Below are 21,178 nucleotides of genomic sequence, written 5' to 3'. Positions count from 1 at the left end.
CAAGGGAAAATATGACCTGTGACTAATGAGCTGCAAGTATTTTTTATTTTCATACAAACAAACAAACAAACAAACAAACAATGATTTCTATGTTAATTTTTAAATTATAACTTTAGTAAACACTGTGTGAAATACATTCAAACAAACAGAATGGATAAACAATAAGGCCAACACTGTTTGCAGCATTAAATACTTAAAAATGAAAATAAAATGAAATGAAAATAAAACTTTAGTAACACGTTCATCCACACATTGTTAGCGTTAAAATGCATTTGAATTAGCAGAAAAAGAACAGTGCTGTCCAGCAGCATTACAGTGTGGAGTGCTTCTATTCTGAAAATGTCATCATTTTTTAGTGACAACTCCACAGCATCCAGGACTGTGTGCATAATTTGGGGCATTCAAATTTCTAATCAAACATTTTACAATTTATGATGTGACACATTTTGTCATATTTGATCAGACATCAGTAAGGATCTTCTTTCAAATTTTGATAAAGGCAGCAAGTAAACATCATCCCCACAAGCTGAAAGAAAAACAGACACAGGGAACTTGTTAGTTCCACACTGCACACAGAAGCAACGTTTGTTTACTATTCAGCTGCCGGTAATTTGCACAACATTAAAAGAGATGCTCATATTGACCAGTATTTTTGCAAAGTGGTTAGGGTTTTACCTGGAAAAATGCAATCCCAGTACCCACTGCACCAAGAATATACAACTGACTCAGGATGAATTCCTCTAATTTCATGATGCAGCCTCCCTGAGAGCATGAGGAATGGAAAGAAATTACAATTTTGCTATAATACAACATTTAGCCAGAGCCAAATGAACAGCTCCACCCACCTCCACCTTGTAGATGTTGGAGGGATGGTCCCTGTCGCCGCAGAGTTCACTGGGAGTTTTACAGCAGCTATCAGGAACCAGCCGCTTATAGTCTGCAGCTTGGATCCACGTGCTGTTTGTCCAGTCTGAGAAGTTGTTACTGCCACAACACTTAAACTGAAAGGAAGTCAGTAAAGGGACAAACAGAAGAAAGACGAAAGGATGAGACATATGAACACGTGCAGGCTAAAGGGGCTGTCATTTCAAACTCTGATCACTGATTTTTTCTCAGTCATGGAAGCGCTGATGCTGTGATTGAAACATGCAGTATTACTTCCACACCTCCTGCTGAAGCTTGTCCACAGCCTGCGTGACGCTCTCCTCCCCTGGCTGCTGGTATTTCTGCTGCATGGTCACCTTCAGATTCTGTCTGAGCTCGTCATCCAGCTGCGAGACAGGAAAAGCACTTCAGTGATTGATCAGGAAAAAAAAAGAAATACATATACAGTATATATATGTAAGTATACATATATATGTCACAGTCAATAAAAATAGCCCCTCGTCAAGTTTCTTTCTTCCCCTGTAACATTCCACTGTACCTGTGCGCTGCCCACATATAACCCAAAATATATGAGCTCAGATCCTCTGACCCCCCCCCACTCCATGTTTCACAGGCATTCTTTAAATTGATTTGCAAATATAAATAGTTTTTGTTTCTGGACTGACAAAGTGCAAAGAGTGAAAATGAACCATCATATATCAACCTGTTCCAGAAACAGGTTGATATGAAATGGAGACAGGTGGCAGCAGATTACCTGGTAGCAGAGAGGGAAACACTGGAGCCAGAGAAAGGGGGAAGAAAGAGAGGTGTGAAAAGGATAGAAAAACATGACAAATGAAGAACATGCACAGAGAGGCATGCAGAGAAGATTTCACAACAGAGAGGGCAGCAACTGGAGCATTTCATGGGCGGTAAAAGAAAAAAAAAAGACATGATGGAGCGAAAGAAAGGTGTTTGAAGTCAGTGGAATGACAACAAAAAAAATCACATGAAATACAAGAAAAGAAAGACAGAAAATGTAAACAACTTGCAATTGCTGTAAATTTCGAAATAAACAAACACTTCACCTCTTGATAGGTTATGTAGGCCAGCACACCAGCAATGATTTCCAGCAGGAAAATACAGAGCAACAAGACCAAATACTGTTGAAAAGAGACATGAAAAAAAGCTGTAAATAATCCTCAGATGGTGTTTTAGTACATTTCTGTGCTGAAATATGACAATAAATGTGACTTTAAATATGATATCAGCATTGAAACTATCTGTGCATGACTCAAAAAAAAACAAAAAAAAAGTTGTGCTCTAGAGAATAACTGGTTTAACTGTGGGAAAGGAAGTTATTCATTACAAAGGTCGTGGCAAATATGGAAATAGACACAATGTGACAGAGCTTGTGCAGTGTTGCTGCAGTATTAAATGCTCTCACTGCGTCTGTCTGTCCCTCTCACAGCCTCTTCAGTCCAAGCAGCTGCTTGTGATGCCCCTCATTCCTCTGGCATGAGCTGCGCTCTAAATCTACACTCTTAAAGACACACTCTGCATGACTTTGTCTGTTATTTCTGACAGCAATGCCCGTCTGACATAATGGGCTGCACTGAATGCAGGCAGACGAGACAGAAGGTCACCAAGGATTAACTTTCAATACACATAGACCCAGACTAGGCTGTGTGTATATAAACAGGAACTTAAAGTGTCTCTCATTGGTTTCTGATTCCACATAATTAAATGAGGTTTAACGCTGCGGTGGAGCGGAGTGAAAGTAAAGAACCATGGTTTTTATAAAACATTTTTCTGCTGCAGGGCCGTGTTTTTTGTGACTGATGCACCTTACCATGATCAAAAGACTCTTCATCTCCTTCAGAGTGGCACAGCATCCGATTATCCCGGTCACTATCACGATGGCCCCAGCAGCTATCAGGATGTAAGCTGAGGCTGAGTAAAAGCTGGAGTTCAGTAAACTGATGTAGTCGCTCTTTTCCACCAGAGTCCACACTCCCACTGCCAGCACGGCTCCTCCAGCCACCTGAAAGAAGGTTCTGTTATCAGCTCAATTCGAACCAGACCCTCCTGTCAAGACTGTGCCACATCATTTTCAGCGGTTATAAATTAGCTCCTAAAATGTGATGCAAAGAAGGCAACGCCTTATTCTTTCACTGTGGAGCCTTGAGGGACGTGCAGTTAAATTTGTTTTTGTTTTTGTTTCTGAATCTGATGCACATATATCACAGTTTCATATCTGAGTGGATATTTGGTGGAAATGCACTATGAGAAATTAGATATACAAGAACTGATACAATCTATCTTTAAAGCCTTGAGGAAATGAAAGTTAAGAGTTAAGAAAGTAAAGGTTCTGATGTAAATAAACTGTTGGATTGTCTCTGAAGTACAGACTGTATGGAGCATTTTTTTCTTGCTTCCACATTAACTGTTGTAACTGAAAAAATGTAAACACTAAATGAATCGGCAAAAATCTGTAGTTTAAGTGAACTAAAGATCATAATATTGTATAATATACATATCTTTACTGAATATATGTAATGATAAGTTTTTGTAACTGCGAGTGCTTCAGTGTCATAAAGTGAAAGTTTTCACTAATATCTGTGGTGCCTGAAGCTAAGCATGAAACGAATGCTCCATGTTAATTATTACATCTAATGGTATCAATAATAATCAGTGTCAAATAGAGCCTTTAATGGAAGATTTGTTGTCATACATTGTTTGAAAATCTTAATACTTCCTTGTTAACTTACCCAGAAAAGAATATTGAAGAGAAAAAGTAGATATTTCAGACAAATTGTCCCACAGGTGTGAGTTTTTTCACCTTGTGTTTCCATTCTGAAATAAAAAAAAGCTGACATGTTGGCACATTGTGAGGTGATGCACAAACACAGAAAACATCACCAAATGAAAAACTTGGTGTTTTCCCAACAGAGAGGACTTGCTTTCATGCAATACTTGAGATTACTATCACACAACTCTGTTCCTATACTTGCATGACAGCAAACTTAAGCCTATTAGCGCTGTATCTGATGGAGACTCGTCAGTTGCGGAAACACATGGAGTTTCCTCTTTTACTCTGCTTTAGTTCCACCTTTGGTGTGAAAAGGTGATTTACTGGGTGGAGCTCAAACATAACTACAATACATATGAGCTTTTCTGACAACATGTTGTCTTTTTCAAGGTTTTATATGCATTAACAATGGATGACATTTAACAGTACACCAAAAATAAAATGGTGTTGCATTTCAAACTTGCAAAAAGTTGGTAGAACAGAGCAATGTAAAGAGCTCACTGATGAAATCAAATATGTTGTGGAGAAAACATGCTTAACATGTGTCACATGTCATCCAGCAGACAGATATATATGTCCCCCCATCCCTGTAACTTATCCTGATCTTCTGACACTCCAGTCATATACTGTTGACATTTAACTATTTACTTAATGAATTAGTCAAAGTCGGTTTGTACCCCACCCTGAACCGAACTTTCTTCTGCTTCTATTTTAAGAAAAGCTGCGACTGGGAGCACCATGAGAGATGGTGACTTTAGATTCTAGGTATTAGTAGGCCTCTCTCTTATAAAGAAATAAACAAACAAAAAAATGGGTAAAGAGACAATAGCTATAAAATAACAAGCACGTTAAAAAGAAACTTATTAGAGTATGATTTTTTTTAGCCGCAAGACAAAATACTCCGAGTGTGAACATGATCAACTGGCAAAAGAAAATCTCAAATCTCATGGTCATATTCAGAGTTATTTTTAACTCATTGTGTCATGGAAAAATGTCTCTGCCTTTCCGCTGAGACCAGAGTACTCCTACCTGATAGTCTGTGGTGGGCCCTGAAGGATGTAGATTATCGGGGTAACGTCTTCCAAGCTCCCACTAACCCCAGTGTCAATGTGCTGCTGTCTTTGAAGGTTAACTGCAACAGTGTACGCTCAGTTGACACCCAGAGCCGAGCCTCCTACCCAAGCGTCTGAGGGTCTGTCCTCTTTTGGCACAACAGGCAGCTCTCACTTCAGGAGTTATATAGAGTACATGTCTGCCCCCAGCTGGTTTCTCATGTGTATGAGCTTGGTCAGCACTGAAACCAAAAGTTTAGCTTATAAAAGACTGTTCAAAAATGTTTCAAAAGACATTAACAGCAGAGGAGTCATCAAAAACATCCTTTATTAGATGGATTCTAAAAACACATAACAACATGTGCAAATCTTACAGATAATGTTCAGTAAAACTTATTCACATAAAAATGGCACTGGAGGGAAATTCAACGCCACTGAACCAAGGTGTGGACACTTTAGGATTTTTAGCAGAGTCTTTTCAGGAGCCACTCCTCTTCTGTTTATGTACAGCAGCCTCTTTTTGACGTGTCCTCGCTCAGTAAAAGTGCATCTACGTACTGTCGATCATGCTGAGCAACCAACATCCTAAAATTAAGAGAAGTATAAAATCACTGTGCAGCAGAAAGCACAATGTTTGAAAATAGAAATGAGTATTCACAGCACTGACCCTGCTTCTTTGTGACCAAAATAATACGACAGGAACTATTAGGTACAACCCATTTACAGTGATCATGGTATGGTATTATGGACTAAATATGAGTAACTCAGCAAGCAAACACATGTTGGTTCCAGCTACATGAATGTTGTTTGACGGCATCTCCTCCACTCTGGTAAATTATGATGGGCATTTTTCAAAAACTGCAAAAACTGCAAACTGAAGCCTTGAAAATATCGATGAAGTTGAATCAACACCTCTCTGTAACAGTTTCAATGAGGACTGATAAAACTGAATTCATTCAAACTGTCATGAGGGTAGGATTTATTGTGGGACTGTTGTGTTAGGCTGCATTAGTTTAGCTGGGTATACATTATAAACTGGCAACTGAGTACTGGCTACAATTACATATACAGTGACTGACTAAGTGTAATAACAAAATGTGCAGGAAAAAAATATGATGTCATACCCAGCCAGGTCAGTCATCAGCTCCTCCATGTTATATCCGGTCTTGGCGCTGCACTCGTAAAACAAAGCCTGGTGCTGCTGTGTAAACCAGAGAACAACATTTTATTTCATTAGCTCAAAAAGTATTTTTCTTCCTTAGCAGAAACATTATGAGAAAAATCACTGAAGAAAGTTGTTTGAATATTCAAAGGCACCTCACCTCTGCCAGCCTCTGCCCGTTGTCTGTCGTCACTTTTCTGCTCCATCTGTCAGCCAGGTCCAGCTTGTTCCCCAGCAGCATTAACACTGCACCGTCACACATCTTCTTCTGCGACATACAACAGGTCACAGTACACAAATATTAATGTGTTAGTTCTTAAAATGTGATGTTGCATCATCCACATTAGCATCTGACAAAAACACCCCAAATACTGAACAAAAATAGTACAAAAATAAATATGTGTCTACTGAGATTCCTATTGTACTGCACTGTAAATAAAATACATGTGTATTCAAATTTGGGTAAACTGTTCATCACCACCTGCTCACCTTCACAGAGACCATCCATCCTCTCACTGCTGTGAAGGAGGGGGGTTGCATTACATCATACATGGCGAGGATACCGTCAGCCTTCCGGTAGTACTGCTCAGTGATGCTGCGAAACCTGGAAAAAGAGTCAGTAAAAAGGAATAAGTAAATATTAACACACAAAAAGAAAAAAAAAAAAGAGTTATTAGGTGGTAATATGATTCTACAGCTGTCACATCTGACCTCTCCTGTCCTGCAGTGTCCCAAAGCTGCAAGGTGACTGTGGTGGAGCCCAGAGTTAAAGTCTTCATGTGGAAATCTAGACCTAAAAACAACGGAGGGCCCTGGTTTCATATCTTACTTCTACATATAGAGGAGCAAGTTAATCACTGAGAAAAGAATGATACATTGAAATCTTACCAACAGTTGCACTCATGTTACTGTAGAAGCGTCCTGTGCAGTAGTGCCGGATGAAGGAGCTCTTACCCACACCCGAGTTCCCCAAGAAAACCACCTTGAACACTCGATGAGGAGGACTGACAATTTTTCTCTAAAATTTAGTTAAAAGGCCAAACTTAACAATTTGATTGATTGAATATGTATTTTTTTTATTCCATTAAGAGGGAGCACATTTTTGCCAGAGATACATGAAAATCTGTGCTCTAGTCTCCAAAAGCCTTTTTATATTCATCATTACTTCTTTTGCTGCTACTGTACTGTTAAACTGATAGTTTAAGGATAAATTGTGTATATTTTTAGATTTAATAATTTCCCTACCTGAGTTTGAGCCTGTTCAACATTTTCACACCTGACTCTACGTGACGGTTGGATTCTCTTGGCTGTATTTGTCACCACTTTGTCTTTGTCCTGCTCCCACTCATCAGATGAGCTCAGCTGTCTTCAGAATCAATGAATACACAAAATTAGTGGCTTCCTAGGGCAAGGTCATTCACTGCAAAGATGATAAATGTAATATCAGATACAGTTAGTCATACAAACCTTTTCAGTGGCTTGTCTTGCAGTAAGTAGTTACCTATGACTGACCCTCTCTTCTGCAAAGTCTTTGTGACATTTGGATTCTACAAAGGTTTTTTTGTGGAAAGTAAGGCAGAAGAAACGAGTAGCATTAAGATTTCGACTTGAATAAACAGATGTGCTATGGTAGATATCCAAGGAGTATTCATTAACACTGTTTTCTCTGTAGTAAAACCAACTGTTTCACAGGGATTCTGTTCAGTAGTGACATTTATTCTGCTACAAAGTACTTTAACATCATAATCATTTATCAACAATACACTTATTTTATCATAAATTATATGACAAGAAAAAAATATAGGAAATAATCAACAGGTGAATGTTTTGTGTCCTTTGTCAGATTCTTCGTTCAGAAACTTTAACACAAAAAGACTCATGGAAGCTCAAATCCAAAAATATCTGTAATTAACAGCTTTGGCAAAACTACCATATTAATTTTATGAAGGAATGTGGAGGGGATAAAAGGGAACCTGCTAAGAATGTGAGAATTGTGATAAATTAAAGGGCTTCATTAGTTTGGTAAATACTGACCCACTTTAGTTCACTTGCATAAATAGTGCTATGTACAATATCATTCATGAACATATATATAACACTCTTTGCTTCACCGTGTCCTTGACACAGGACAGGATTAATGTCTTTTCAACACTTCACCAACCACAACTACAAGAGAAAAAACCAACAACATTGCTGACATGCAAAACTCCTTAATGGTGTGAGTGACATTAACACAAGTTCAGCCAATAACCAAACAATAACAGCTGCCCATATAAATAATCATTGTCCAGAGGATGGACTTAGCTTAGGGTGGATAAATCTGCTGCGTCCACGGGGTGCAAAGGTCTTCACTGAGGTAACGAGTTAATGGCAGAGCAGGAAGGACAGAGCTTTTGTGACTAACCCTCCTCTGAGACTGTCGGGCATCTTTCTCATCTCGCAGTGTTTTGTTCATATCCCTGACACAAGAGGAGAAAATCATTTAGAGCCGTTCTCACATTGACTGATGCATGTTTGGAGCAGTGAATGGTTGAATGAAAGAGAGACATGAAGTACACACACTGGAATTACATTAAGGACTTTTCAGGTAGTCTTACCTACAAATTCTTGTTAGTACATTTCTTCCATCGTCACTACAAAAGAACTTGACTCAAAGATAAAACAGCAGCAGTTTAGATTTACCTCAACAGCTCCAGTTGTCTGAAGAGGCTATCCTTCTCTTTCTGAATGTTCTTTGACACCTTCATCACATTTCTATAGTGAAACAAACAAAAGATTATTTCTATATTTTTGTTATTGTAAACAATCCCCATAAATAAGGCTAAAACCAACAAAGAAGTGATCCTACTAAATGTTACCAAAGCTTGATATACAGTATCTTAGTGCTCTGTTCCAAAAACTATTAACAACACATCAGTGAGCCACACTGTTGCTCTGGAAGACATGTTCCTTATTTACAATGAACATGTACACTGTAGTTTATTTGATACACCATCCTGCTGCCATAAATATTCCCCTGTCCATGACACAGAATATGTTTGCTAAAAATGACAGTGCCCAGCTGTATTAGGTTATTACTTAACAACCTTTTAGATAAATGAAGTTTAATGTTGGTGAGCTGTTTTTAAACATTTAAAGCTGAGCTGAGTGCCACCAAGAGGGTGGAAAGTATTGAGACACAGAAAAACACATTGTTAGTTTGATCTATTTATAGTGTTTCTTGAAAAATAAAAGAATTATGCCAGCTGTGTCCTTTAATAAACCCCTGTTATTCTTGCATATTATCAGATCATCTGCCAGGGACATGGGAGTCATTTTATGCTCAACCGAAGTCCAGGGAATTGTTTACAGTAATTTCATTCTCTATACTTTTGGGTATTTTTAAACTTGTTTGACATGAAACACTTATGTATGCTTTTATTTAATCACACATTCGCTTTGGTGACTTTTTGCTGGTCTTGATTAGAAATAAATAAGTTAATAAAAAAACTTTCACGGCCTGTAGCGAGTTTCACTGGAACTACAAAGGAAACTCATCTGACACCCATGTGTATTTTTTGTTTTTATTACAAAGCATTCAAGCATATTTGCTCTATTTTTTAAGAAGTACTATTGAAATAAAGCGATTACGATCATTGTAATTAGTTAACAAATAATGTCAGCCATACTACAAAGTGAGACAGTGTTTTCGTAATTGAATCTCTGATCTTATACTTGGGACTTTCAGGCAGCTCTCTGTGCTGTTAGCCACTCACCTCTGCTTGGCCACTTGCTCCTGGGCAGCGTTGAGCTGCAGCAGGCTGAGCTGACCGAGCGCGGCCTGCAGCTGCTCCCTGCTGCTCTCCACCTGCTCCTGTAGCTGGATGTTGAGGCTCCGCAGCTGCTGGTTCTGCTCCTTGATGTTTGCCTGCTCACAGCTCAGCTGCCGGATTCTGGTCTCCAGCTTAGGAACAAAGACAGGTCCTGTTGATTCACTCATTACACTATTGCACTCTTCAGACATAACATTAGTGCCATTTGAATGCCTACCTCTTTCTGTTTGGTCAGTGTACTCTCCAGCTCTTGCTCTCGCGTCTTCAGCTCCTCCTCGAGTCGCTGCCCTCTTTGCTTCTGTCTAATACTGTCCTTGATTTCACAATAAATTAATTAATTGCTATTATGATGATCACTCTTGTTAAATGGCACAAATGTTGGACTAAAGAGCACACGTGTGTACCTGAGCCTGGTGTTTCTGTTTCTCCTCTCTGAGTTGATTTTCCATGTCTTCATATATGGACCGAATAATCTGATCGTGTTCGGTCTCCCGTCTAAAATAGGAAAAAAACAAACCAAAAAAAACTCACAATCAGAACACTCACAGTTACATTTGTCAGAGTTTATGTACAATATATTGTGTTCACTGTGCAGAGGAAAGCGGGAGGAAGTTGGGACCTGCGTAAAGCTTGTTCCAGACTGTCTCTCTCTCGGATGGAGTCCTGTAAATGGGACACAGCGTGGCTCAGGACGCCCTCCAGGACACTCAGCATCTCTGGTCTGTCTCTCTGGAGTTCACACCACAGAGAACAGAGCTCCTGCTGACTGACACACATCAACACAACACAACAGTTAAAAGACTGAGGACATCTAACCTTAACGGCACATCAATCACTTATGTTACATAAAAAATAGACTGTTGTGAATGGAAACTGAGGAGATTTTCCCAAAACACTTCCAGTTTTGTCTTTTTGACAGTAGCAAGAAAATATATTATGGCAGCAGCAAACAATTATTTTCATTATTGATTTATTTAATGATTAAATTGTTTAGTCTATAACATATCAGAAAATGGTAAGAAAAAAAATGCCCATCATGATCACCAAGGTCAGGACAGAAAACCAGAAAACCTTCACATTTGAAAAGCTGGAACCAGAGAAATTTGGCATTTAATTGATTCATTGATTATCAAATTAGTTGCCAATATATTTTCTGTTGATCAAGTAATAGATTAATTGACCAATTGTTGTGGCTCTAAAATACATCATATATTGTTTATTAATTAATTAATTAATTATTATTATTATTCATTCATTCAACACCAACATGACCCACTAACACAAATTAATACTTTGTGTGTGCTAAATGGGTAAAATATGATTACAAGGATATAAATCAGTGTGAGGTTTTTAGAAAGGTATGGCCACCTTTGTGCTAATATTTAAAGATACAGGTGCTGCTTTCTGTTTTTGACTGTCTAGAATCTAATACGATGATCAACAGTCTCAAAGGCCTTAATGAAAAAAAATTGATCTTACTCTTTGAAAAGTTTGTCGCCTCCCAACTCCATCAGTATATTTACAAATCTGACTGCAGCGGAGTCCTGGGACCAGTCCACCTGGTCTTCATCCTCCTCTGCTTTGTCTTGGATCAGCTCAGTCATGTCCTCCAGTCCCATCAACTCACCTGCACCACAGACAAAAAAAGCCACAGAAGAATTTGTTTAAACTGTATGAGAAAAGTTTTTGAATGAATATTAGCTTTTCCCATAAATGCCACAGTGAATTGTGGTCTCAAATTCCTCAAAACACTTCACTCACCAAGTCCTGTGTTGAACTCAATGGGAGTAAGAAATCCATTGCTCTCTCGGTCCAGACTTTCAAACACTGTCTCCAGCTGTTCGGGGGACAGTGGCAACTCCCCTTGTAGCCTCTGACCAGAAGAAGGTGCAAAGTTCAGGTCTTAACAATCAGCCTAAAAGTTGTTACTCTGCCACACTAGATGCTCACCTGCATGTCCCGCTTTGTGATGAACCCTTTCCCCTCTTTGTCACACAACACGAACAGCTGCTTGGCCTTGCCCATGGTTTCTGCCTGCGGGCTTCCTGGCACTGCCTCTTTGGGGGAAGCCAGCGGGCTACGTCCGCGGCCCGACCTGGGGCTCCCAGCAGACAGGACCCGTGGTCTGGGGCTCACTGGGACGGCCTCACCGCTGCCTTGACCCACCAACACTTCGCCATCATTCAGCCACATAGACATTACTGTACAAGAGGAGCATGGATATGGGTGGGGGAGGTGGTGTATGTGTCTATAAATTAGTCAATCAACAGCAAAATAATCAGCAACTGTGCAAAAAAGCCAATTATGCAAAAAAAAAGTAACCAGCAAATGAATCGATAATGAAAATAATTGCAAGTTACAGCCCTAATGAGAAGTGTCTTTAAAAGTGTCTGTATTTCAGCAGCATTCAAATTATTTATCACTGTAAATAATTAGAGACATTTACTCTCATTTTCCTGATAAACTGGACTGAATTTAATGACGTTTTGGATCTTCTCTCTTAGTGCTCCAAGCTGGTCCTACAGGTCCTCCCTTGTCAAACATGAGGTGAAGAACAAACTTTAATGTGCACAGTCATTAGACTATGTGTGTGCACATCGTCTACAGCTGCTAGACATGTCTACACTCAATGAAATTTTATTATTGTTTGAGGGATCCATCATGATGGAAATTATTTGACACATTTCTATCAAAAACGTAACTGAAAAATGAATATTCCCAGGAGAGGTTATGACAAAAACGCTTGGATTCAGACAGCACAGCCCCTTGTCCTCGCTGTTTATCTAGAATAGGAAAACTTATATAAATGCTATGCTGCCAGAAGTATCTGTGACGGTGCACCAGGATGTGTCGAGGGTAAAAAACAGGATGGTGTCATGTGAGAAGGGTTACTGTGTACTTGAAGAGGAGGGTGGATGGCTACGAGAGAAGAGATGCAAATCAAATATTTGCATTGTCAGAATTACCACAATTACAAACAAATTTCACTCTCAAGAACTATGGGGAAAATAGGCCACAGTACCTCAATGACATTCACAAAACAGTGATTTATGACAGCGTCACACACAATCAGGCTTCAGGTTAGATGGCATTTCTATCACAGCGAAAGATCATAGCAGCATAAATCACAAGTAGTTTTGTTTAAATAGAATAAGAAATGTTTCAAAATTGAGGCAGAAGAAATATATCTCTGGGGCTCATCAGGCTAGAGTGCAAACTGAACTGAAATGTGCCCAACTAATAAATGAAATTATCTATCTAGTCCTGCTATCTATGAAGGCATAAAACCTAAAAAGTATATAGCTACTGATAATGGCAAGTAATGCACTTGCAGATGATCTATAAAGCCTTAAAACTAGCTTATGACATAAAGATATGCGGGGTTTCTAGATAAAAAGCTCATGTAAACATTATGTTTTAAGGATGTCAAACCAGACTCCCAGTTAGCCAGCAGCCACGCCAAAGGTCAAATAAACTTAAACACACCTCTGACACTGTTTAGCAAGGTCGGTGTGTGGTGCAAGGTGGAGCTGCTGTCACATTCTGGGAAAGTGGCACCAAGTTATTAAAGAGTTTACAACATGTTGTAAGCTACAAAACTGTCAGTCAAACTTTCTGTGATAAATGTCAACATGGTGCCACACTCAACAACATATGTTGCTTTAAAACACTGCGACAGCGTTCAATAATAAAACTGCAAGATTAAACAGACAGCCTGGTTGTGAAATGCTGATTAGCGTTTGAGACTGTACCAAAAGTTTCATTAAAACGCAGCTCGGTTCCCCATAATGACTGAAATGGCTAACACACGAGCAGTCCTGGTGCAATGCGGCTAAACTGAGGAAACCAAAACCAACGGAATGTACATTTATTATTAAAGGAAAAAAGAGCCGCAAAAACTGCTGTCAGTCGGTTGTTAATCTACCAGGTGAACATGAACATATTCGTCTTAGTGGTTTTAAATGACCTCACAACTGTATTTCATGTCAGTGCAGCGAAGTTGTAGAAAGTTTGGCTACTCACCGACCGTGTATTGGACGCAGGTATCTACTACCTTTGGTCGCCTCAGTCACTCAGACAAATACTGATTTCAACCGCTGGGTGGCAGTGAGGATCTGTACCGTAATGTTTAGTGCAGCCTGCAGCCGCGACTTGCAGACACACTTTTCTTGAGAACCTATAAATGGGTTATTACGGTAAGAGGTAGCGTTACCATGGATTTGCGGAAATACATACGTTACCGCCATGGACCATGGTTACCGCTCTCCCAGTGGGTAGCATTCTTTGCTTATAAAAGTGGGAATATGAACAATTTACTGGTTATTCTTGCCCCAAGATGACTTATTTTTGCTCTTCACACGTTTTTTGGTAAGTAAATATCGGTTAACTGGTATTAGTTTAGCTTGCTTACGTAACTGTAAGAAGTCAAACAATGTTGTTGTGGTTAACGTAGAAAACGTGTCTGAAGTGAGTTCCACGAAGTTAAAGCCTGAGGTGTGCCAAATGCCAACAGAGTGTGTTGTGGAAATAAGTCAGTAGTAACTCTATTATCCGTCTCCAAGATTATCCTCTGCCAGGGCTAAATAACGATAGCCTACCGTCATAGGGAGATTAGATGTGTAAAAAGAAAGAAAGGAAGCGTAATACTACTACAACAACAAAACAAGGGTTGGTGGTGTCCGCGGAGGTGAAAATAATCTGTAATCCCAGCCTTGACCTTTCCACGCCTGCCTGTGTAACAGTATGAGCATCTTGACCTTACATAGTTACGTTTACCGCTAATTTAGCTGTGTGAGAAAGCTGACCAGTTACATCGATCCTTCATACCGCACGGGAGAAAGCTAGCCTCAGATAAAACATAGCGTTGCTTCCCTGAGTACGGAATAGAGGTACAGAAACAATGTGTTTTTCTATCAAACAATACAACCAAGGTCTCTGTTGTTTCACAGCCTTTCTATTCTTCTTTGCAGGTAATAATGCAGCAAATGAGGAGACTTTCCACGGCAAAGATGTCAACATGCAGCATTTGAAAAGGTCAAACGCGTTTCATCTGATATCTTGGACTGCCTGCAGTCATCACAGAGATTCTTCTTCCCTGAGGACGACAAACTGCATCTTTGCAGAGGAACGATCTGGAATAAATAATACATAAAGCAAAAGAGCATTTATGGAAAAATCCACCACTTTCGGACTATGTGAATGAACAAGCTTTAATTCAGTGGTGTCTGCCTGCTTCTAGACCTCTGCAGTGTTTTTAGCACTTTAGTATGTAGGGGTGATTACTGACAAAGCTTTTCACCATCAAGTACCTGTGCAGGGTATCTGTAAAGAGAAACGGCCAGAGGAAAATAGGAGAACAGACTGTGAAGCTTGGTGGTTCGCAGGATCAGGCTCCCGAAGATGCTTCAGACTGGTAACTACTCGCTGGTGCTGCTGATCCAGCTAACACTGTTGGCCTACGACCTCTTTGTCAACTCCTTCAGTGAACTTCTGAGGGGAGCGCCTGTCATCCAGCTAGTGCTTTTCATGTAAGTCACTAAACTACATACTGAAGAGATCAGTTAATTTATCAATCAGTCATTAGTCCATCAACTGGAAGTGGATTGATTCCAGTTGATTGATTTAAAAAAAAAAAAAACAACAAGTTATTCATGTCATTATCAGGTAAAAATACCAAACACTGTCTGCATCTTCAGACATGCAGATTTGCTTTCTTTTCTTCAAGTCATATTATTATATGTTTCATATGTCATATCATTATCAACTGGAACATTCTTTTTTTTTTTTTTACCATTCTTGATAATTCATAAAATAAATTGATTGATTACCAATCTAATTAATCCGTAACGAAATGATGGTTGTTAGCTTCTAACCTTAGACATATTTAGTTTTGGGTTGAAACTAAATGTTTAAGGCTGGAAATAGCTCTTATTGGTGATTATATATTGATTACTCAATTCATTCAATCTATATTATGGACACGCTGTTCTCTTAAATCAGCAGATTAATGAACTAATCTAGAGAGAGATTTACATTATTCAGATGCTTACGAGGATATCGGATATGATCACCAACCGTTTATATCCCATCACAATTTCCAGTGTGTATACCTGGAAAATACAGAGGCAACACCTCTTTGTTACAGAGTCTTATTCAGTGGTTAGTCTTCATTCATTACTTGGTTGGCAACAATTAAATCTATCACAGGCAAATGTCCCTCTATTTGAGAGAACAAGTCATGTCCTTTTAGATTTAGCAAAGAGTTTTGGCTTCAAAGACATTGGACTTTTAATCATTACTAAATGGCCCAGTTAGTGAATGAAGCCTTGTAATAACCAGCACTCCTTCATTTCTGAGTAATCAATATTCATACAGGGTCTATATTAATATCTTACTCTATCACCTTTATTGAAAAAACACTCTACATGGTCATGTGTATTTTGTTGACACTTTGTGGACATTTTTCTGTATGGATAACTTAATTGAAGGCCCATACTGCTCACTCCATCAGAGACCAATATGAAAAATAAACCAGTATAATGTGTGTTTACAGAATCCAGGACATTTCCATCTTATTCAACGTGATCATCATCCTGCTGATGATGTTCAACACCTACGTGTTCCAGGTTGGCCTAGTGTCTCTGTTGCTGGAGAGATTCAGGACTCTGCTGATATTCTCTGCTCTTTACCTGACACTCAGCATCTGCTTCCACTGCTGGGTGCTGGTACGCTCCATCACACCATCACACCATCACTGACAGCTGCATATCAACTCTGTGCTAAAACTAACTTAAGCCGAACATGTTATTGTTTCTAAGTGAAATATTGATGAAAATGATACTTTCCATGTATAAATCTGTACTTTCTTAGTGAGTGAGTGCACAATGTTAATTCATATAACCTGTACCTGATGAGAATTTCTTGTTTTTTTTAGAACCTTAGGTGGCTTGATTCAAACCGCTTTGTTTGGACAGATGGTCTTCAAGCTCTTTTTGTTTTCCAGAGAACAGGTAATTGGTGGATTAATGCAGTGGTACATTTTACATCACGACTAATCCATTTTCTGTGTCGTCATTGAGTAACTGTTCTTTCTGTTAACAGCGGCAGTGTTATATTACTACTTATATAAGCGCACAGCCGAGTATATGGGAGACCCGAGGCTGTATGAGGACTCTCTGTGGCTGCGTGATGCCTTTGCCAGAGCTCGTCAGTGAAGAAAGGACAATTCTGAAAGAGAATTAAAAAGATCTGCCAAGAAAGCCCCCCCCCCGGTTCCCTGACAACATTGCAACATTGATCATCATGAGCTATTCTGAACTTTGAACTATTTTCTAAGATTTTTTTCATAATTGACACTTGGAAAGCCTGACACTATTACACACACAAAACAAAGCAATGGGCTGATGTTGAACACTGACGGAACTCACTATCAGATAAAGAGGATGAAGCAAAGTCTCAACCACAGTTTGTGTTTACTGGCTCTTCATAGCCAAGCGAACAGCCAGTTAAATGGTTTACACTACAGTGGCAGGTAAACCAACCATGGCTTGTGTTATTGTTTTAATCTGGATTGAGTCTGTTAATCTATGTGGCCTTTGTAATTCAATTTGAGTTGTAGACAGAACGCAACACATTGAAAGAATGTCAGATGTTTAGAGGAGCTCTGTTCAGGTATTGCCTTCCATGGCATTAGTTTGCTTTTATCTATTTTTATGTATAATAATTGGTAGAACTACATGTAGTAAAATTGCTTTGTTGGAAAGGTTATTCCCTATTTTGCCTTATATAAGATTAGTATGTGCTGTTTACATGATTCATATTTTAATAAGCCAATTTTCATTTCCTCCTGTCTTTGAGTGAGGATCTTTGAATCGTGTTTACTGCTGTTTTTATTAAATAATCCTTCTGTAATCCCGGTGTAATCCTTCATCTCGGGGGTAGCCAGTATTATCCTGGAGACAAGGTGAAACAGGCTGCTCTATTTTTAACACGAAGATTAATCAGGGATTGAGGTTTTAGGCGCCACTAGTGAAACGCACCATAAATAGTCTATAGCGCGACAAAATAAATCTTCTGTCCTAAAGCACCCAACAGGTTAAGTTGCAGTACACTTTGGGTCTGGTCTCAATAAAACTGTTAATCAACATTTTACATAACCAATAAAATCAATGAGATAATGATAACTATTTATCATTGCAGCAATCATGGTAAAGAAAAGAAAGACACCAAAAGTTGTACAAATCCCCTTTACTTGTGAAAACAAAACCAGAGTCCATAAGATCCCACAATGTCAGTGCAGTCCAATTAAATCCAAAATCCATTTTGTGTTGTGTGTGATGTCCTTCGTTCCACTGGAATGTGTCATTATTATTATAAGTCAGTCACCCGAAACTGCAGCAAAACGAGAGAGAGAACGCAGTTAACAACTACAAAACTGTTTCAGTGATTCAAAATAAAAACCATTAGACTGTAACATAATTTTAAATGTACCTTTATACATAGATGCCAACCCAGAGTAGTAAGAACAGCACACCGAAGCCCATGAAAAGTGAAGCCACGAGGGAGATCAACAGCTCTTTGTAGACATCCCTGGTGTATTTTGTTGAAGTCACCTCATAGCTGATGAAAAGTTAAGGCAAGCTCATAAAAAAGTCTAACCACCAGCAAATTTATGTGCTCTACTCAAGGTCTAATGCCTCCTGCTTCGTTTGTGAGTGTAGCTTATTTTGCAATTGTACGTAGTGTTGGTGTATTATACTATACTGTCTGCTCTGTCATCCTGTATTCTTTCATTACATTTTCGTGAATCACTATTGAAAAGGGCACACTGAAAATGTAGACAAAAAAAAAAAGAAAGAATTTTGTTCATTAACAAATTCAAAATTAGGCCTTTTTTACACCAGTTTACTAACACAACCAAAATAAACAAACCTTTAACAGCATCTAAAAATAGACTTGGATTTCATCCTGGTTCCAATCATGGATTTTAATTTCTGGTGTAAAAGTTGTATCTTGATCTAATATCATCTCAAATCTCATACAGACATGGACTTTTCTAAATGCTTTTTTAGCGGTAAATAAGAACGCTCTCTGCATGAGGTTAATATTTCTCCAGTTCAGCCAAAATTATCCCCCACTCTTTTGGAGATACGACCAAAAGGGATTGAATTGAAAATATCTGTAACTATCCCTTATTGCACAGGAAACCTGTGTGGACACTGTTCTGACAAGTTCCATAGGTCAAGTAGAAGCAGGAAGTCATTCTGCAAACTGTGATGTTTGGATATTCACACCCGATAGCTTAGGTAACAATTTAATCATACACCTTTGTTTTCTCTTTCCGGCTAAGTTTGGCTAACCTGAGGTTTGTTTAAAATGTCTGCTTGTGTTTCTTGTGCCATCATGCTTCTTTTTAGAAGTGTCACAATGTTCCCAATTTTAGCCATTAAGTTGGTGAGCACAATGTTACTGTTATTGTAGAGGCAGGTTTACCTGCGTCCAGAGGTCTGAAAGTTCCATTGTTGGTAACACAGTAACACACCACATTTGTTAGGGTCCCATGATTTACAGCTTTGCAGGATGACAACCAAGGCTCCACAGGACATGGTAAGAAACTGTGTGACCCCACAGCGGTGCCACTCATTGACTGACTGACTGACTGACTGACTGACTGACTGATGAAATTATTCTTTACTCATGAATCTTTACGCAATTCATACCTGCAGAGTACTAAAGTAAATTATAAATCTATTAACCTAAAATGAATTCCAATTATCCTAAATTCTTATTATCAAATATTCAAACTTGAGTACTAAAAAGTAAAAAGGTGCAGTCATGGTACGGCTCATACAATTATCAATTAAAGTGATGGCCTGACATGTGAAAGTAAGTACCAAGTTGTAATAAACTGCAATTATCTTTTGAAGTTCACATCGACTCAAATGAGTGGAAACCAGTAGGTGTCTGGAAGGTATGAGGAAACTGATCTAAAATCCTATGGTATTATGTAAAGCAGACCTGCAACAATTAGGTGAATAATCATTTAAAATTAATTGGCAGCTATTTGGATAGTTAATCATTTCAGTAATATGTTTTTTTAAACTGCCAAACATTCTCAGATTTCAGCTTCCACAAAGAGGATTAGCTGCTTTCTTCTGTTTTATATCATTGTAATCAGACTTTTCTGATATTTATAGACAAAGTGATTGAGCAAGCAATCTAAAAGATAATCGCCATATTAATTGATAATGAGAATAATAAAGCTAAAGTATCAGTGCCTTTACTTGTTGAGAGTTAGACTAACTAATATGATCTTTCAATTAATCTTGCAAGGTCTTAAAGTATTTTATTCTACAGCAGCCTAATGGTCTGTGGTATGACCCCTAATTTCATGTTAACCACATACAGCGTGGTGTAGAACAAGCAGTGAAAGGATACACGAAGAACCAGGCGGTGAAGAACATGCCGATGGCCAGCAGGACCACGGTAAGATGGGGGAACACAGCCGGGTTCACCGGGCTGGTGTATCTGGTCATGGCCTCGAGTTCCTGCAGAGACAGAGAGAGAGGGAGCACACACAGGTGGGTTAGAGAGGCTACACCACCTCAACGAACCTCCTTCAAAACCGATTAGTGGTGCAGAAACTTACCTCCGTCAAGGAGGTTATGTTTTCACCCGTCTGTTTATTGACAACAGGATAACGCCAAAAGTACTGATTTGCACCAAACTTGGTTGAGAGATAGGGCACGGGCCAGAGATGAACCCATTATATTCTGGTGCACAACCAAATAATTTATTGTGAATTTGAATTTCATTCTCTGAAGTCTGGTGTATGCTGTTGAACATTTGCCTTGGCGGAGGTCTGTGCTCTGTGGGCACAGTTCTAGTTTATTGTCTGGTTTAGTTTTAATCGAGCAGCTGAATCGGTGAAAGACAAGCTAACGATCCTATGCTAGCCTGCATATCTGCAGCTACACACAACGCTTTCACACAGAGCGCAACGTCTTACACATGAAATAGAGAATAACGTGGATCCATAAACCATAATGATATATTAGAGCTGAATTCATATAAACCATATAAACTTGATTTATTTTACCATTTTGTAATGAAGCGGAGCTCCTGCTTCTATGGTCCAAGATGATAAGGCCACGTACTGTCTATTCCTTCCTGGTGTCGTGCTGACGTATGCTTTACGTCACTATGTTGGCCATTGCTACCCTCAGTTTTGTTTGTCAGGCTCAGGCTGCGTGGAAATCTCCACTGGTGGAAGAAGTAGTCAGATCAGAAGAACTCGCATTTAAAAATATTGCAAATAAAAGTCATGCATCAAAATATATTACTTATTAAAAGTATGTAAGTATATCTGGGGAAATGTACTTAAAGTAGTCAAGTAGAAGTAGCTTACTCAATGCATGATGCATTCATGTGTAAGCAGCTGGTCAAGGTGGAGCTAATTTTTATTCATTTTATGTAA

At 39.0% G+C, this 21,178-nt stretch overlaps 4 protein-coding genes across 6 annotated transcripts; 1 reads left to right on the top strand and 3 right to left on the bottom strand.

Moving 5' to 3' along the window:
- Positions 1 to 26: 26 nt before the first annotated feature.
- Positions 27 to 4,845, bottom strand: cd151 (CD151 molecule). 2 transcript variants are annotated; one of them, XM_056386661.1, is made up of 9 exons: positions 4,706 to 4,845; positions 3,636 to 3,720; positions 2,717 to 2,908; positions 1,953 to 2,027; positions 1,640 to 1,660; positions 1,167 to 1,271; positions 846 to 1,001; positions 676 to 762; positions 27 to 526 (listed from the first exon to the last, which is right to left on the bottom strand). In XM_056386661.1, exons 2-9 carry the CDS (start codon positions 3,717 to 3,719, stop codon positions 467 to 469), a joined length of 780 nt encoding a protein of 259 aa, XP_056242636.1. In that variant the 5' UTR covers position 3,720; positions 4,706 to 4,845; the 3' UTR covers positions 27 to 466. The 2 variants fall into 2 exon arrangements, with proteins under 2 accessions (XP_056242636.1, XP_056242637.1); XM_056386662.1 differs by lacking the exon at positions 1,640 to 1,660.
- A 194-nt stretch (positions 4,846 to 5,039) lies between these two features.
- cracr2b (calcium release activated channel regulator 2B) lies at positions 5,040 to 13,761 on the bottom strand. 2 transcript variants are annotated; one of them, XM_056386655.1, is made up of 18 exons: positions 13,726 to 13,761; positions 11,653 to 11,903; positions 11,464 to 11,575; positions 11,182 to 11,329; positions 10,322 to 10,468; positions 10,107 to 10,197; positions 9,920 to 10,015; positions 9,646 to 9,833; positions 8,573 to 8,644; positions 8,295 to 8,349; positions 7,358 to 7,437; positions 7,136 to 7,256; positions 6,779 to 6,908; positions 6,602 to 6,683; positions 6,380 to 6,494; positions 6,051 to 6,158; positions 5,853 to 5,929; positions 5,040 to 5,313 (listed from the first exon to the last, which is right to left on the bottom strand). In XM_056386655.1, the coding sequence occupies exons 2-18, from the start codon at positions 11,899 to 11,901 to the stop codon at positions 5,229 to 5,231; spliced, it is 1,956 nt and encodes a 651-aa protein (XP_056242630.1). In that variant the 5' UTR covers positions 11,902 to 11,903; positions 13,726 to 13,761; the 3' UTR covers positions 5,040 to 5,228. The 2 variants fall into 2 exon arrangements, with proteins under 2 accessions (XP_056242630.1, XP_056242632.1); XM_056386657.1 differs by having other exon boundaries at positions 5,853 to 5,926.
- A 174-nt stretch (positions 13,762 to 13,935) lies between these two features.
- On the top strand, positions 13,936 to 17,613 carry tmem138 (transmembrane protein 138). Its single transcript, XM_056386191.1, has 5 exons — positions 13,936 to 14,070; positions 14,673 to 15,230; positions 16,256 to 16,427; positions 16,637 to 16,712; positions 16,804 to 17,613. The coding sequence occupies exons 2-5, from the start codon at positions 15,103 to 15,105 to the stop codon at positions 16,914 to 16,916; spliced, it is 489 nt and encodes a 162-aa protein (XP_056242166.1). The 5' UTR covers positions 13,936 to 14,070; positions 14,673 to 15,102; the 3' UTR covers positions 16,917 to 17,613.
- Positions 17,614 to 17,934: 321 nt separating this feature from the next.
- tmem258 (transmembrane protein 258) lies at positions 17,935 to 20,913 on the bottom strand. Its single transcript, XM_056386192.1, has 4 exons — positions 20,801 to 20,913; positions 20,140 to 20,249; positions 18,193 to 18,321; positions 17,935 to 18,093 (listed from the first exon to the last, which is right to left on the bottom strand). Exons 1-3 carry the CDS (start codon positions 20,801 to 20,803, stop codon positions 18,195 to 18,197), a joined length of 240 nt encoding a protein of 79 aa, XP_056242167.1. The 5' UTR covers positions 20,804 to 20,913; the 3' UTR covers positions 17,935 to 18,093; positions 18,193 to 18,194.
- Between the last annotated feature and the right edge of the window lie 265 nt (positions 20,914 to 21,178).

The sequence above is a fragment of the Seriola aureovittata genome, chromosome 10 (assembly GCF_021018895.1).
Source record: "Seriola aureovittata isolate HTS-2021-v1 ecotype China chromosome 10, ASM2101889v1, whole genome shotgun sequence".
Classification (NCBI taxonomy): Eukaryota; Metazoa; Chordata; class Actinopteri; order Carangiformes; family Carangidae; genus Seriola; species Seriola aureovittata.
The sequence above is the reverse complement of the archived record's forward strand: the minus strand, read 5'-3'. Positions and strand labels throughout refer to the sequence as shown.

What these genes read in the sequence shown, in the direction of transcription:
- cd151 (XM_056386661.1), bottom strand. Translation starts at nt 3,719, where the DNA reads ATGGAAACACAAGGTGAAAAAACTCACACCTGTGGGACAATTTGTCTG. An exon ending in TGGACAAGCTTCAGCAGGAG is followed by an intron (nt 1,002 to 1,166) that starts GTGTGGAAGTAA and finishes ACTTCCTTTCAG; the next exon opens with TTTAAGTGTTGTGGCAGTAA. An exon ending in CCAACATCTACAAGGTGGAG is followed by an intron (nt 763 to 845) that starts GTGGGTGGAGCT and finishes TCATGCTCTCAG; the next exon opens with GGAGGCTGCATCATGAAATT.
- cracr2b (XM_056386655.1), bottom strand. Translation starts at nt 11,901, where the DNA reads ATGTCTATGTGGCTGAATGATGGCGAAGTGTTGGTGGGTCAAGGCAGC. An exon ending in CACTGACCAAACAGAAAGAG is followed by an intron (nt 9,834 to 9,919) that starts GTAGGCATTCAA and finishes TTTGTTCCTAAG; the next exon opens with CTGGAGACCAGAATCCGGCA. An exon ending in CCCGACAGTCTCAGAGGAGG is followed by an intron (nt 7,438 to 8,294) that starts GTTAGTCACAAA and finishes AAACCTTTGTAG; the next exon opens with AATCCAAATGTCACAAAGAC.
- tmem138 (XM_056386191.1), top strand. Translation starts at nt 15,103, where the DNA reads ATGCTTCAGACTGGTAACTACTCGCTGGTGCTGCTGATCCAGCTAACA. An exon ending in ATCCAGCTAGTGCTTTTCAT is followed by an intron (nt 15,231 to 16,255) that starts GTAAGTCACTAA and finishes GTGTGTTTACAG; the next exon opens with AATCCAGGACATTTCCATCT. An exon ending in TTTTGTTTTCCAGAGAACAG is followed by an intron (nt 16,713 to 16,803) that starts GTAATTGGTGGA and finishes TTCTGTTAACAG; the next exon opens with CGGCAGTGTTATATTACTAC.
- tmem258 (XM_056386192.1), bottom strand. An exon ending in TTCACCGCCTGGTTCTTCGT is followed by an intron (nt 18,322 to 20,139) that starts GTATCCTTTCAC and finishes ACTTTTCATCAG; the next exon opens with CTATGAGGTGACTTCAACAA.